General features: G+C 45.6%; 1 protein-coding gene across 7 annotated transcripts in view; it reads right to left on the bottom strand.

Moving 5' to 3' along the window:
- Positions 1–2,368: 2,368 nt before the first annotated feature.
- Positions 2,369–14,708, bottom strand: part of LOC133487803 (zinc finger MYM-type protein 4-like) — a 67,151-nt gene continuing 54,811 nt past the window's right edge. For 6 of the 7 annotated variants that reach the window (XM_061794948.1, XM_061794944.1, XM_061794945.1 and 3 more), the window contains 7 exons: positions 9,061–9,190; positions 8,821–8,972; positions 8,177–8,291; positions 5,306–5,563; positions 5,042–5,153; positions 4,658–4,726; positions 2,369–3,833 (listed from right to left, as the gene is read on the bottom strand). In XM_061794948.1, coding sequence (XP_061650932.1) covers positions 3,743–3,833; positions 4,658–4,726; positions 5,042–5,153; positions 5,306–5,563; positions 8,177–8,291; positions 8,821–8,972; positions 9,061–9,190 — 927 coding nt within the window. In that variant the 3' untranslated portion in view covers positions 2,369–3,742. Of the gene's footprint in view, positions 3,834–4,657; positions 4,727–5,041; positions 5,154–5,305; positions 5,564–8,176; positions 8,738–8,820; positions 8,973–9,060; positions 9,191–14,708 lie in introns of those variants that run through there. The other variant, XR_009791453.1, reaches the window with a different exon arrangement.

The raw sequence follows: 14,708 nt of genomic DNA, 5'->3' as shown, positions 1-14,708 counted from the left end.
CTTTTGAACTTTGCATCCATAACAGCCCGGATGGTTCTTCTCTTCTTTGGCCCGGAGTACACGACATCCACAATTTACAAAAAACAATTCAAAATGTGGACTTGTTGGACCACATGAGTTCGGGCCCAGAGAAGCCGGCGGCGTTTCTGGGTGTTGTTGATAAATGGCTTTTGCTTTGCATAGTAGAGTTTCAAGTTGCACTTACGGATGTAGCACCGAACTGTATTTACTGACATAGGTTTTCTGAAGTGTTCCTGAGCCCATGTGTTATCCTTTACACATTGATGTCGGTTTTTGATGCAGTGCGACCTGAGGGATCGAAGGTCACGGGCATTCAAGTGTTGGTTTTCGGCCTAGCCGCTTACATGCAGTGATTTCTCCAGATTCTCTGAACCTTTTTCTTATATTATGGACCGAAGACGATGAAATCCCTAAATTTCTTGCAATTGTACATTGAGGAACATTGTCCTTCAACTGTTCGACTATTTTCTCACGCACTTGTTCACAAAGAGGTGAGCCTCACCCCATCTTTGCTTGTGAATGACTGAGCAATTCAGGGAAGCTCATTTTATACCCAATCATGGCACCCACCTGTTCTCAATTAGCCTGTTCACCTGTGGGATGTTCCAAATAGGTGTTTGTGAGCATTCCTCAACTTTCTCAGTCTTTTTTGAGACCTGTCCCAGCTTTTTTGGAATGTGCAGCCATAAAATTATAAGTTAATGATTATTTGCTAAAAACAATAGTTTATCAGTTTGAACATGAAATATCTTGTGTGTATTTGTAGTGTATTCAATTAAATATAGGTTGAACATGATTTTCAAATCAGTGTATTCTGTTATTTGTTTAACACAATGTCCCAACTTCATTGAAATTGGGGTTGTAAAACATCTCCACGACCCTGTAAAAATTTCATTTATGTAAAAAAATCAAATTACAATAAAGAAATGCTTTAAGGTTATTTGTAACTACATATTTAGTTTAGGCAATTAGCCAAAAAGCTTATTATCTTAAGCATACTGCACATCTATGGGAAAGTCTGAAGGGGGTTTTACACTTTGAGACACCCTCAAAATTGGAAACATCCAGAACACTCCGGCAATCAAGGAGTTTATTTTGCCAGGCAGATAATAATCTATACAGTGTTAGTTTTAGGGTATACAAGCACACTTTTTGTTAAATTATTCCAACATCCATTTTCTTTTTCCATTTCACTCATTTGGGTTCGTGGTAAGCTGGAGCCTTTCCCAGATGACTGAGCAAGATGCTGGGGACACCCTTGACTGGATGCCAGCCAATCGCAGGGCACATGGACAAAAAAACTATTCACTCACATTCACACCTATGGAAAATGTAGTCTTCATTTATCCTGACGTGTATTTTGGAAATGTGGGAGTGCCCTGAGAAATACCCTCCCCCCCATAACAATGAAGAATCGTCTTCTCATTTCACTAAACTGCCACTGAACAAGCTTAACTTGACTTTTAATGTTCACTATATGTTACAGAAATGTGCATAATTTTATTTCATGATTTATTTATTTTTTAACAAATGTTTATTGGGGCGGCACGGTGGACGACTGGTTAGAGTGTCAGCCTCACAGTTCTGAGGACCCGGGTTCAATCCCCGGCCCCGACTGTGGAGTTTGCATGTTCTCCCCGTGCCTGCGTGGGTTTTCTCCGGGCACTCCGGTTTCCTCCCACATCCCAAAAACATGCATAAATTGGAGACTCTAAATTGCCCGTCGGTGTGACTGAGTGCGAATGGTTGTTTGTATGTGCCCTGGGATTGGCTGGCAACCAGTTCAGGGTGTACCCCGCCTCCTGCCCGATGACAGCTGGGATAGGCTCCAGCACCAGTGCAGGGTGTACCCCGCTTCCTGCCCGATGACAGCTGGGATAGGCTCCAGCACGCCGCGACCCTAGTGAGGAGAAGAGCTCAGAAAATGGATGGATGGATGTTTATTGGTAACCCGAAGGCGGCACAGTGGACGACTGGTTAGCACATATGCCTCAGAGTTCTGAGGACCGAGGTTCAATCCCTGGCCTCCCCTGTGTGGAGTTTGCATGTTCTACCCGTGCCTCCCTTGGTTTTCTCCGGGTACTCCGGTTTCCTCCCACATCCCAAAAATACACGACAGGTTATTTGAAGTCTCTAAATTGTCCGTAGGTAGGAATGTGAGTGCGAATGGTTGTTTGTTTATATGTGACCTGTGATTGGATGGCAACCAGGCCAGGGTGTAACCCCGCTTCCTGCCCGCAGTTAACTGGGATTGGCTCCAGCATACTAAGCGGTGTAGAAAATTGATGGATGGTAACCTGAAAATGTTCAGAATATGAATGAATAGAAACGTAATTATCATCTCTGGTACTTTTGGGCAGACCCTAAAAAGGTTGCTGCTCATTTATTTTTTTGACCATTGAAAATATTTTTAAACCTTACAGATCAGTATTTATAATACACACACTTTAAAAAAAACCCTATGCTTCTCTTTTAATGAGAGCAAAGCCACATGAACGAGAAAACCCAAAAAGGGGGCTTTAAGTCTCATGGGGAAAAAAAAAAAATGGCACCGTCACGAGAAGCAAACAAACATGAATACAGGGATGGATGTATATTTACAGGATACAGAAGGAGCATGAGGAAGGACTGCAGGGTAAACAGGCAGAATCCATGGACATTAAGAACGGATGGGATGACTTGACACTAAATAAGGCCACAAAAGGAACTAAGAAAATGAAGAGGGCAATATGTCAGATGACCCATTAGTTAAGCCAAAGATGAGAGGCACTCTTGAGTTTCCTCTAGCGTTACACCACCTCATTCACATGCAGCTGGTTACATTACAGTACATGAATTTTCGTATTGTCAATAAACTATGTGATCAAAACAAAACAACAAACCAATCAAATCTTTTTTTGTACACCATATTTTCCTGTAACAAATAGATTCAAAAAATTCAACTCTTTGTGCTGGCATCATTCTGCTAAAATTTGCATTCTAAAGATAGATCATGATCCTTTGAAGAAGCACTTATAAGCTTGACCTTCTAAGTGCTTCTTCAAAGGATCATGATTATGGCGTTTTAAAACCATTTAGAGGATAAAATCAGAAACGCACGTAGAAATGGTGTTAAGGTATGAGTAAGATAGGTGATGTTGACTAGTTTTGTTTTTGGTCTCCAAGGAGGTTTGGTTGACAATATGAAAAAGCACTACTCTTCAGTGATGTCATCCATTGACTCTTCCAGTGGAAGTGTCAGTTGAAGAGCCACAGCACTGACCTACAAAGTGTCCTGCTGATGCATTCAGTGACAGCAGTAGCAATGCATAGAATGTCCCACTGCACAGCTTTATGAGGGATGCACGATTGAAGTAACTGAACCACCATCACATCTGGTGTTCAAAGATGGGACACAGACGAGAAAAGGAGAAATAAAATAGTCCGGAACACTCCCTTTTAATTTGAAACAGTAACAGATTCCTGCAGACTCGAGGAGTGTTTGTTGGAGAAGGGGGCATCCACTCAGGTCAGCATATATATATATTAAAAAAAAAAGTCCAATTGTCTTCTTCGTGACAAATGTCCATTGTGATTTTGACAGCATGGCGGCCTGCTTCTTCACATCGAGCCAACAGCTGGTGTGCAAACACGTGACCATTACTCTCTGGCTCTGGGAACAGATTCCTGTTACAAAAAGGCTTGTCACTGTAAACTTGGACCAAGTGGAGGCTGCCTCCTGTTACCGTTGAACCTCTTTGACCGCCAAGATGCGAGTCAGCATGCTCTGCAGAATTGTATGATGTAGTGTATGAGAAGTATACCAGTAGGAACTGCGGGGAAAGAAAAGGAGAGGAGAGTGAAATAATGACAGCAGAAGTCAATGCGCATTTCATTTGACATAAAAATACAGTGAAACCTGCAATGTAGAATGTGAAAGTGAAAAAATACTGAAAGACATTGTGGTGTCATGGTTTAAAGGTAAATTTTCTATGCAGAGGAAACCGCACATTTGTGTGGCCTAGCTGCACTCCCTCTCCCATGCACCTGACCCACAACAATTATTTTGTAGAAATTGGTCATTTGTTGCCATGGAAACAGCATTGCTAATTCGTTTTTTTTCTTGGTGGTATTTGAAATGATGCGTTTGTTCTCTTGATACTTCCCTATAGAATCACAAACTTGGGGTGCACAAAGTTTGAAAGATGGTATAAAACACAAAATAGTTTCCTGTACAAAATTTGACTTAAGCCCAAAAAAAAAAGGAAATTTAAAAAATAAATCACAGCTTTTCAAAATGCACTTCAATGCTACTGCCAGTTGGCCTGTTTCTTACAATGTAAAATGAAAGATGTTGTGCACCTATCTTGTGGTAGCTTCTTTTTGTCACGTATTATTTTGTCATGTTTTAATCATGTTTTGTTGTCTTTATGTGAGTATTGGCTGTTTTTTTTGACATCGTGTTGAAGCGGTTGTGTGCATGGCTCAATTCCTTTGAGAAAGGCTGCTATGAGGGACAGAAACAAACTCAAATGCACTCTCCACCCTTATAATAATAATAAAAAAAAAATACTTGGCAATATAAAGGAGAGCCACAGTATAACGCTGCTTAGCAAACAGACGACTTTAAATGGTAGGCAAATTCAAGTTTTCTGACCTGTGTGTGTGGACATTGCGTTCAGGCTGGAGGTAAAACATGTCAGTCCTCTTCAATGTTGTTGGCGGGCTATTGGCGGGAGGGAGGGAGAGAGAAAGATTTATTTGACTAAAACTTCACCATATTCTCAATGTATTTGTTTTCTAGATATTAACTATAGTAGTTGTGTGTTTTCCCTATGTGTTTTCTCACACTATGGCTTCCTTCCACAAAACCATGCATGCGAGGTTAATTGAAGAATGCCTGGATGAATAGATTTTAACAAAGGTGTCTTCAGTACGGCTATACAGTACATCGACATGACAGCCCATAAAATATAATGATAAATGTGCTGTAGCTCGTTCCTCTCATATGTTTGGTATGGTGTGTGCGTTTGTGTCTTACCATCTCGAGAGATAGAACTCATAGAGTCTGACTGGACAGTGCAGAGGATTGGTAACATTTTCTGCCATCTCCATGTCACCATCTTCCTTTTCTTGCCTTTTTTTCATTCGCTCTAAAAACAATAATCAGTGACTTAAGTTAAAGGTTTCTCAACAATACACATAGATCATTTGAGGGAGGAAATGAGTTAATCTAAGATCTTAGCAATCACTCTAAAATATGTTACATATCATCGTGCTCCAGATGCAGATGTGTTACACGTACCCGTCTCTCCACGGCTGGAAGTAGCAGCACCGCTTCGCTGGTATCTGAGGTAGAGGACTTTGCCCGCTCGAGTGCAGGGTTTCGTGTGCAAACTGAAGTTGGAAAAAGAGAGGCTTTGGTGCTGCGCCAACGTGGTGAAGTGGAAGTTCTTGGTGTAAAAGAAGAGAAGTGTGTTGAGCAACACGATGGGGGAGTAAGCGCCCAGCTGCTTACACTCCCACAGGAAGGACTCCTCAACTCGAGAGGACACGGGGCTACCTGGAGGGGGAGAGCGCAATGGCAAACACCTGAGTTAAGTAAATAGCATCAAGTCTGGTGTTAAGTAACTGTACATTATATAGAGTTTAGTTTTAGGACGTAACACAAATTCAATTGTACATATTCAAAAAGGATTAGGAAGTTGTAGAATTTAAAGGGAGCGAGAATAAGAAAAAAGGAATAAAGTGGTACATTGACTTACGAGTGCCCCAACTTGGGAATTTCTTGAGTTAAGAGCTGTCACTGGATCAATGTTTTGCTTTGTATTCCGAGACAAGATTTTTTTCATGAGCAAGTGTCAGATACGCTGCCGCTCGAGTGAAGTGGAAAAAAAGCAGAGCAACAGCCACCGATGCACTTTGTTGCGTTTATTGAATGCGATATGCAGAGCTGACAACCTATAAAATTTCACTTCCAGAACAATTTGCCCAACTTTTTCTGTATTTCCATATTTCAGAAACTATTCAGACCCACTTAAATTGTTCACTCTTTGTTATATTGCAGCCATTTGCTAAAATAATTTAAGTTGATTTTTTCCCCTCACTGTACACACAGCACCCTGTATTAACAGAAAAGTGGAATTGTTGAAATTTTTGGAGATTTATTAAAAAAGAAAAACTAAAATATCACAGAGCCATAAGTATGCAGACCCTTTGCTGTGACACTCATATATTTAATTTGGGTGCTGTCCATTTCTTCTGATCATCCTTGAGATGGTTCTACACCTTCATTGGAGTCCAGCTGTGTTCGATTATACGGACTGGACTTGATTAGGAAAGCCACACACCTGTCTATATATGACCTTCCAGCTCACAGTGCCATGTCAGAGCAAATGAGAATCATGAGGTCAAAGGAATTGCCTGAAGAGCTCAGAGACAGAATTGTGGCAAGGCACAGATCTGGCCAAGGTTACAAAAAAAATTCTGCTGCACTTTAGGTTCCTAAGAGCACAGTAGCCTCCATAATCCTTAAATGGAAGACGTTTGGGACGATCAGAACCCTTCCTAGAGTTGGCCGTCCGGCCAAACTGAGCAATCGGGGGAGAAGAGCCTTGGTGAGAGAGGTAAAGGAGAACCCAAAGATCACTGTGGCTAACAAATGCAGTCGGGAGATGGGAGAAAGCTCTAGAAAGTCAACCATCACTGCAGCCAGTCAGGGATTTATATCAGAGTGGCCCGACAGAAGCCTCTCCTCAGTGCAAGACACATGAAAGCCTGCATGGAGTTTGCTAAAAAAAAACACCTGAGGTACTCCAACATGGTGAGAAAGAAGATTCTTTGAAATAATAACTTTTTGGCCTTAATTCTAAGCAGTATGTGTGGAGGAAATCAGGCACTGCTCATCACCTCTCCAATACAGTCCCAACAGTGAAGCATGGCAGTGTCAGCATCATGCTGTGGGGGTGTTTTTCAGCTGCAGGGACAGGACGACTGGATGCAATCGAAGGAAAAATGAATTCGGCCTAGTACAGGGATATACTAGACGAAAACCTTTTCCAGAGTGCTCAGGACCTCAGACTGGGCCGAAGGTTCACCTTCCAACAAGACAAAGACCTTAAGCACACAGCTAAAACAACGAAGGAGTGGCTTCAGAACAACTCTGTGACTGTTCTTGAATGGCCCAGCCAGAGCCCTGACTTAAACCCAATTGAGCATCTCTGGAGAGACCTGAAAATGGCTGCCCACCAAGGTTCACCATCCAACCTGACAGAACTGGAGAGGATCTGCAAGGAGGAATGGCAGAGGATCCCCAAATCCAGGTGTGAAAGTCATCATTCCCAGAAATACTCATGGCTGTATTAGCTCAAAAGGGGGCTTCTACTAAATACTGAGCAAAGGGTCTGAATACTTATGGCTGTGTGATATTTCAGTTTTTCTTTTTAATAAATCTGCAAAAATTTCAACAACTACGTTTTTTCTGTCAATATGGGGTGCTGTGTGTACATTAATGAGGAAAAAAAAAATGACTTTAGCAAATGGCTGCAATATAACAGAGTGAAAAATTTAAGGGGCTCTGAATACTTTCCGTACCCACTGTAAATCAGATCTCAAACGTCAAAATTAAAACTCAGCACTCTATTTTGCAAACAAACAATTAACATTGCTGATAGACTGAACAGGATAGTTCATGTATGGACAATAGTTTTGTTTTCAATTTTGTGCAATGTACGCATACAAGAAGTACATGTAAGAAGAAGAAATGTAATTGTCTTCTCTTGCATGGTATTTAGATTACATATTTATATTTTCTATGTCCACAATTGCTTTTGAAACAATGCATATTACCCAATTGTGGGACTAATAAAGGTTATCTTATAGTACAAATATTTATTAATAATAATACTTATATACTTTTAACCTGCCCACGTTCTGATGTGACCTGTGCACTGCCGTACTGATTCCTTTCCGGTTTAGACGCGGCGTCCTTTGTGGACGTTTGTTATTTCATTGTTATATCTCTAAACACGTATTAATTGGCCTGTTATTTTGCTGTTCAAAGTTTGTTACACTCCGTGAAAACGCGGTTCCAGGCAGACCTACGTGACAAGTGTATTGTTTCATCAAATTGTATTTTATATAATATTAGGGGTGGAGTTGACATCAGTGAACATACCACTGGGCAGCTGTTTAGGTTTCCAGAGTCGCAGCATCCCGGAGATCTCCATTGCAAACTGACTGTACAGCTCATCGGTGAAAATGTTCTCTATGCGGGCCTTCATGAACAGATACTGTCCATACAGAGGGAGAGAAAAGCAAACAAGATGAAAGGTAAGGATAAAGTGAAACACAATCAAATAAGGTGGGTCGTGACCGAAAGAACAAGATCGCAGATACAAGCGGCCGAAATGAGCTTCCTCCGCAGGGTGTCCCGGGCTCGCTGTTAGAGATAGGGTGAGAAGCTTGGTCATCCAGCAGGCGCTCATTCGAGTCGCTGCTCCTCCGAATTGAGAGGAGTCTGATGAGGTGGTTTGGGTATCTGATTCGGATGGCCCCTGGACCCCTCCCTGCTGAGATGTTCCTCGCGCGTCCAACCAGGAGGAGGTCCCGGGGAAGACCTGGGACACGCTGGAGAGACTACATCTCCAGGCTTGATGGGGAACGCGTTGGGATCTCCCCGGAAGAGCTCGATGAAGTGGCTGGGGAGAGGGAATTCTGGACTTCCCTGCTTAAGCTGCTGTTCCAGTGACCCGACCCCAGATAGGCGGAAGATAATGGACGGACAATCAAATTAGAGAAGCTCACAATTAATGCAAATACCTGCTGTATCCCCAGGCAGAGGTAGAAAATGCTGTCAGGGCTGTAGGCATCGCCGTTCGGCCTACGCACTTCTTTGATAAAGCATGACAGAGCATAGCTCAGCTCAGCAGAATCACACTGCAGAATATCCTCTTTAACAACCACTGGATTGGCTAGAAATGGAAGAGAACGCGAGCTATAACCAAAATGATCAAATATATCCTGTAAAAGCAACAGAATAAGACAAAGATTTTTGCTCACATCTTCTAGAACGCGTGTTGTGTTGCTGCACCCAGCTCTTCCATGCTTTAACACCATACATGTAGTTCAATTTGAAGGTGACTGGAGTCACAAGAACACTGTGGTCTAACGAGCCAGTTCGCCTTCGACCCTGCATCAACAGAAATGCAATGAATAAGGGGCAGGTTAGTAAGATGATTGTACAGAGAACATGCAAGAACAAGGACATTGACTTCTGCCCAATAATGAGCTTTCTGGCTACGTATTTATTATGTGACTCTCAAAGTCTTTTTCAGCTGCTGTCAGCAGCAAATCTCAAGCAACAAAATTTTATCAAAAGTTAGAAGACTATAGGAGGCTGATAGGAGAGGACTACCGCAAATTCTCATGTAGAATGAGCATTTGGAAAAGAAAAAAAATCGTCAAAAGTCAATGGAATGCATTATACATATTATTATTCATTTGCACTGACAAGGGGCTGGATTGCTGTTTGATTATTGATAGACTTTAGGTGCTGTCTTGGCTTTCCATGCCTTTTTGCACCTTCCTTTCTTCATGTGTTCAATACTTTTTCCCTGTGTCATTTCACATTTTTACACACAATTTAATTTCTGATCTTATTTGTTCTACTTTCTTTGTATATATGGATTACTTGGGTTGTTCCCAACTTCTGGTTAAAATTTCAGGTCAATAGCACCTTTGGAAGTATATTTCGTTAGAAAAATGGTGACGTGTCCATCCATCCATTTTCTACCGCTTATCCGAGGTCGGGTCGCGGGGGCAGTAGCTTTAGCAGGGATGCCCAGACTTCCCTCTCCACAGCCACTTCATCCAGCTCTTCCTGGGGGATCCCAAGGCGTTCCCAGGCCAGCAGAAGAACGTAGTCTCTCGAGCGTGTCCTGGATCGTCCCCGGGGTCTCCTCCCGGTGGGACGTGCCCGGAACACCTCACCAGGGAGGCGTCCGGGAGGCATCCGAATCAGATGCCCCAGCCACGTCATCTGGCTCCTCTCGATGTGGAGGAGCAGCGGCTCTACTCTCAGATCCTCCCGGATGACCGAGCTTTTCACCCTATCTCTAAGGGAGAGCCCGGACACCCTGCGGAGGAAACTAATTTCGGCCGCTTGTATCCGGGATCTTGTTCTTTCGGTCACGACCCACAGCTCGTGACCATAGGTGAGGGTAGGAACGTAGATCGACCGGTAAATCAAGAGCTTCGCCTTTCGGCTTAGCTCCTTCTTTACCACAACGGATCGATACAAAGTCCGCATCACTGCAGACGCTGCACCGATCCGCCTGTCGATCTCCCGTTCCATTCTTCCCTCACTCGTGAACAAGACCCCAAGATACTTGAACTCCTCCACTTGGGCCAGGATCTCATCCCCGACCTGGAGAGGGCACGCCACCCTTTTCTGACTGAGGACCATGGTCTCAGATTTTGAGGTGCTGATTTTCATCCCAGCCGCTTCACACTCAGCTGCAAACTGCTCCTGTGAGAGTTGGAGGTCACGGCTTGATGAAGCCAACAGAACCACATCATATGCAAAAAGCAGAGATGCAATACTGAGGCCACCAAACCGGACCCCTTCTACACCTCGCCTGCGCCTAGAAATTCTGTCCATAAAAGTTATGAACAGAATCGGTGACAAAGGGCAGCCTTGGCGGAGTCCAACCCTCACCGGAAACGAGTCCGACTTACTACCGGATATGCGGCCCAAACTCTGACTCCGGTCGTACAGGGACCGAACAGCCCCTATCAGGGGGTTCGGTACCCCATACTCCCCGAAGCACCCCCCACAGGACCCCCCGAGGGAAACGGTCGAACGCCTTCTCCAAGTCTACAAAAAACATGTAGACTGGTTGGGCGAACTCCCATGCACCCTTGAGGACCCTGCCAAGGGTGTAGAGCTGGTCTACTGTTCCACGGCCAGGACGAAAACCACACTGCTCCTCCTGAATCTGAGATTCAACTTCCCGACGGACCCTCGTCTCCAGCACCCCTGAATAGACCTTACCAGGGAGGCTGAGGAGTGTGATCCCCCTGTAGTTGGAACACACCCTCCGGTCACCCTTCTCAAAAAGGGGGACCACCACCCCAGTCTGCCAATCCAGAGGCACTGTCCCCGATGTCCACGCGATGTTGCAGAGGCGTGTTAACCAGGACAGCCCTACTACATCCAGAGCCTTGAGGAACTCCGGGCGAATCTCATCCACCCCCAGGGCCTTGCCACCGAGGAGCTTTTTAACCACCTCGGTGACCTCAAACTCAGAGATAGGAGAGCCCGCCTCAGAGAACCTAGACTCTGCTCCCTCATGGGAAGGCGTGTCGGTGGATTTGAGGAGGTCTTCGAAGTATTCTCCCCACCGGCTCACAACGTCCCGAGTCGAGGTCAGCAGCGCCCCAGACCCCACTATAAACAGTGTTGATGGTGCACTGCTTCTCCCTCCTGAGACGCCGGATGGTGGACCAGAATTTCCTCGAAGCCGTCCGGAAGTCTTTCTCCATGGGCTCACCGAACTCCTCCCATGCCCGAGTTTTTGCTTCAGCGACCACCAAAGGTGCACTCCGCTTGGCCAGGCGGTACCCATCAGCTGCCTCAGGAGTGCCACAGGCCAAAAAGGCCCGATAGGACTCCTTCTTCAGCTTGACGGCATCCCTCACCGTTGGTGTCCACCAACGGTCTCGGGGATTGCCGCCACGACAGGCACCAAACCACCTTATGGCCGCAGCTCCGGTCAACCGCCTCAGCAATGGAAGCGCGGAACATGGTCCACTCGGACTCGATGTTTCCCGCCTCCCCCGGAACATGAGCAAAGTTCTGTCGGAGGTGGGAGTTGAAACTCCTTCAAACAATGGATTCCGCCAGACGTTCCCAGCAGACCCTCACAATACGTTTGGGCCTGCCACGTCGGACCGGCATCTTCCCCCACCATCGGAGCCAACTCACCACCAGGTGGTGATCAGTTGACAGCTCCAACCCTCTCTTCACCCAAGTGTCTAGGACATGCGGCCGCAAGTCCGATGACACGACCACATAGTTGATCATCGAACTGCGACCTTGGGTGTCCTGGTGCCAAGTGCACGTGTGGACACCCTTATGCTTGAACATGGTGTTCATTATGGACAATCCGTGATGAGCACAGAAGTCCAATAACAGAACACCGCTCGGGTTCTGATCGGGGGGGTTGGGGGGGGCGGGGCGTTCCTCCCAATCACGCCCTTCCAGGTCTCTCTGTCATTGCCCACATGAGCATTGAAGTCCCCCAGCAGAACGATGGAGTCTACAGCGGGAGCGCTCTCCAGCACCCCCTCCAAGGACTCCAAAAAGGGTGGGTACTCTGAAATGCTGTTTGGTGCATAGGCACAAACAACAGTCAGGACCCGTCCCCCCACCCGAAGGCGGAGGGAGGCTACCCTCTCGTCCACCGGGGTGAACCCCAACGTACAGGCACCGAGCCGGGGAGCGATAAGTATACCCACACCTGCTCGGCGCCTCTCACCGTGGGCAACTCCAGAGTGGAAGAGAGTCCAACCCCTCTCAAGAGGACTGGTACCAGAGCCCAAGCTGTGCGTGGAGGCGAGTCTGACTATATCTCGTCGGAACTTCTTGACCTCACACACCAGCTCGGGCTCCTTCCCTACCAGAGAGGTGACATTCCACGTCCCGATAGTCAGCTTCTGTAGCCGGGGATCGGATCGACAAGGTCCCCACCTTCGTCACCACTGCCCAGCTCGCACTGCACCCGACCCCTATGGCCCCTCCCACAGGTGGTGAGCCCATGGGAAGGGGGATCCACGTTACTCTTTCGGGCTGTGCCTGGCCGGGCCCCATGTGTGCAGGCCCGGCCACCAGGCGCTCGCCTTCGAGCCCCACCTCCATGGCTGACTCCAGAGTGGGGCCCCGGTGACCCGCGTCCAGGCAAGGGAAACCTGAGTCCATTTTTTGTCGTCATCCTAAGGGGTCTTTGAGCCATGCTTTGTCTGGTCCCTCACCTAGGACCTGTTTGCCATGGGTGACCCTGCCAGGGGCATAAAGCCCCAGACAACTTAGCTCCTAGGATCATTGGGACACACAAACCTTTCCACCACGATAAGGTGACGGCTCAAGGAGGTGATGGTGACGTGTTAAATACTTATTTCAGCCGCTGTAGCAGGACAGCCAAGCAAGAACCGTGATATAGCGTAGAATTACTGTATCTGTATTCCGTGATGATAAGTTGCAGGGACTCATTGTTCCAGGGCTGGGACTCATTGTTTCCAGATATGTGCACCCTGGGACTCACATAGTTTGAAGTGAAAAATAGGATTTTTAATATATATAAAACCTATAAAAAACACACACACACACACACACACACACACACACCGTATTTTCCGCACTATAAGGCGTGCTTAAAAGCCTTTAATTTTCTCAAAAATTGAAGGTGCGCCTTTTAACCCGGTGCGCCTTATGTGTGCACTGAGTTCCAAAATCTGTAAAAATTTTGTTGTGCGAGTTTGGTAAGCGCTCCGCTTCATTAACTGTCGGACCATTTCCCGCCGACATAGGGATGTAATACGTACACTACGCACGCTGGTGGCGATAAACCAATTAGAGAACATTACGTAAAGCCACGTACAGTACGTACGCTTACCTCTCCCACGCCTCCGGTAGTTATACTTTACTCGCTAAACAACATTGGTTTGGCTAAGGAACCCCGAAAAGTGCATCAGCGAAGAGACATGCTTACGAGGCACAATTCAAACTACAGGCTATCAGTTATGCGGTTGTAAATGGGAATAGAGCAGCTGCGAGAGAATTCAAAATCAAGCACAAGAACAGCCGGGAAAAGCATCTCTACAGTCACCATTCGACTGAAAGCAATAACGATAGCGCAAGACATGCAGATCGAACACATTCAAGGAGGTCCGTCATGGTGCTTTCGTTTCATGAAAAGGTGCCATCTCACCATCCGCGCAAGGACTACCGTGGCGCAGCAACTGCCAGCGAACTCCAACCGCTGGACATTGGTGTAAACAGGGCGTTCAAAGTGACGTTGCGAGCGGCGTGGGAGCGATGGATGAGAGACGGCAAACACACCTTTACTAAGACTGGGAATCAAGGCCTCTTTGCGCCATATTGATATAAAATTCATAAAATCCAAAATATTTGGGATTGCTGTCTGATATTTTCAGAGGTTGAAGTGAGCACAATTAGAGACGTCCACATACATTTTGGCAATGATCGGTTGCAGTTTACATAAGTGGACTGTTCTGAAACGGGGGTAGAATCATGCAACCTTCTCAGAGTCCTTTATTTGATATAAAATTCACAACATCCAAAATATTTGGAATTTCGTTCTGATATTTTCAGAGGTTAAAGTTTAGTTTGTTTGGAGTTTTGTGACATTATTTTTTACATTATGCGTGGCCGGTCCTGACATGGTATTTAAAAAAAAAACAACAACAAAAAAAATTACCCGCCAGCGCAGGCACACAGAGCAGAATACTTTGAAATTTCCAATAAAATACGGATAATACTTCATATTTTGACCATATGGATAGCAGTAAATCAATGGTGGGCATTATACTTGTACATAAGTAGAAGGGTTTTCCTGATTTTTGGGGAGTGCATTATATGCGAGAGCGTATTATACAAGAGAAATTACGGTGTACTATACTGCAGCCCT

This window comes from Phyllopteryx taeniolatus, chromosome 13 (genome assembly GCF_024500385.1).
Source record: "Phyllopteryx taeniolatus isolate TA_2022b chromosome 13, UOR_Ptae_1.2, whole genome shotgun sequence".
NCBI classification, from domain to species: domain Eukaryota; kingdom Metazoa; phylum Chordata; class Actinopteri; order Syngnathiformes; family Syngnathidae; genus Phyllopteryx; species Phyllopteryx taeniolatus.
The sequence above is the reverse complement of the archived record's forward strand: the minus strand, read 5'-3'. Positions and strand labels throughout refer to the sequence as shown.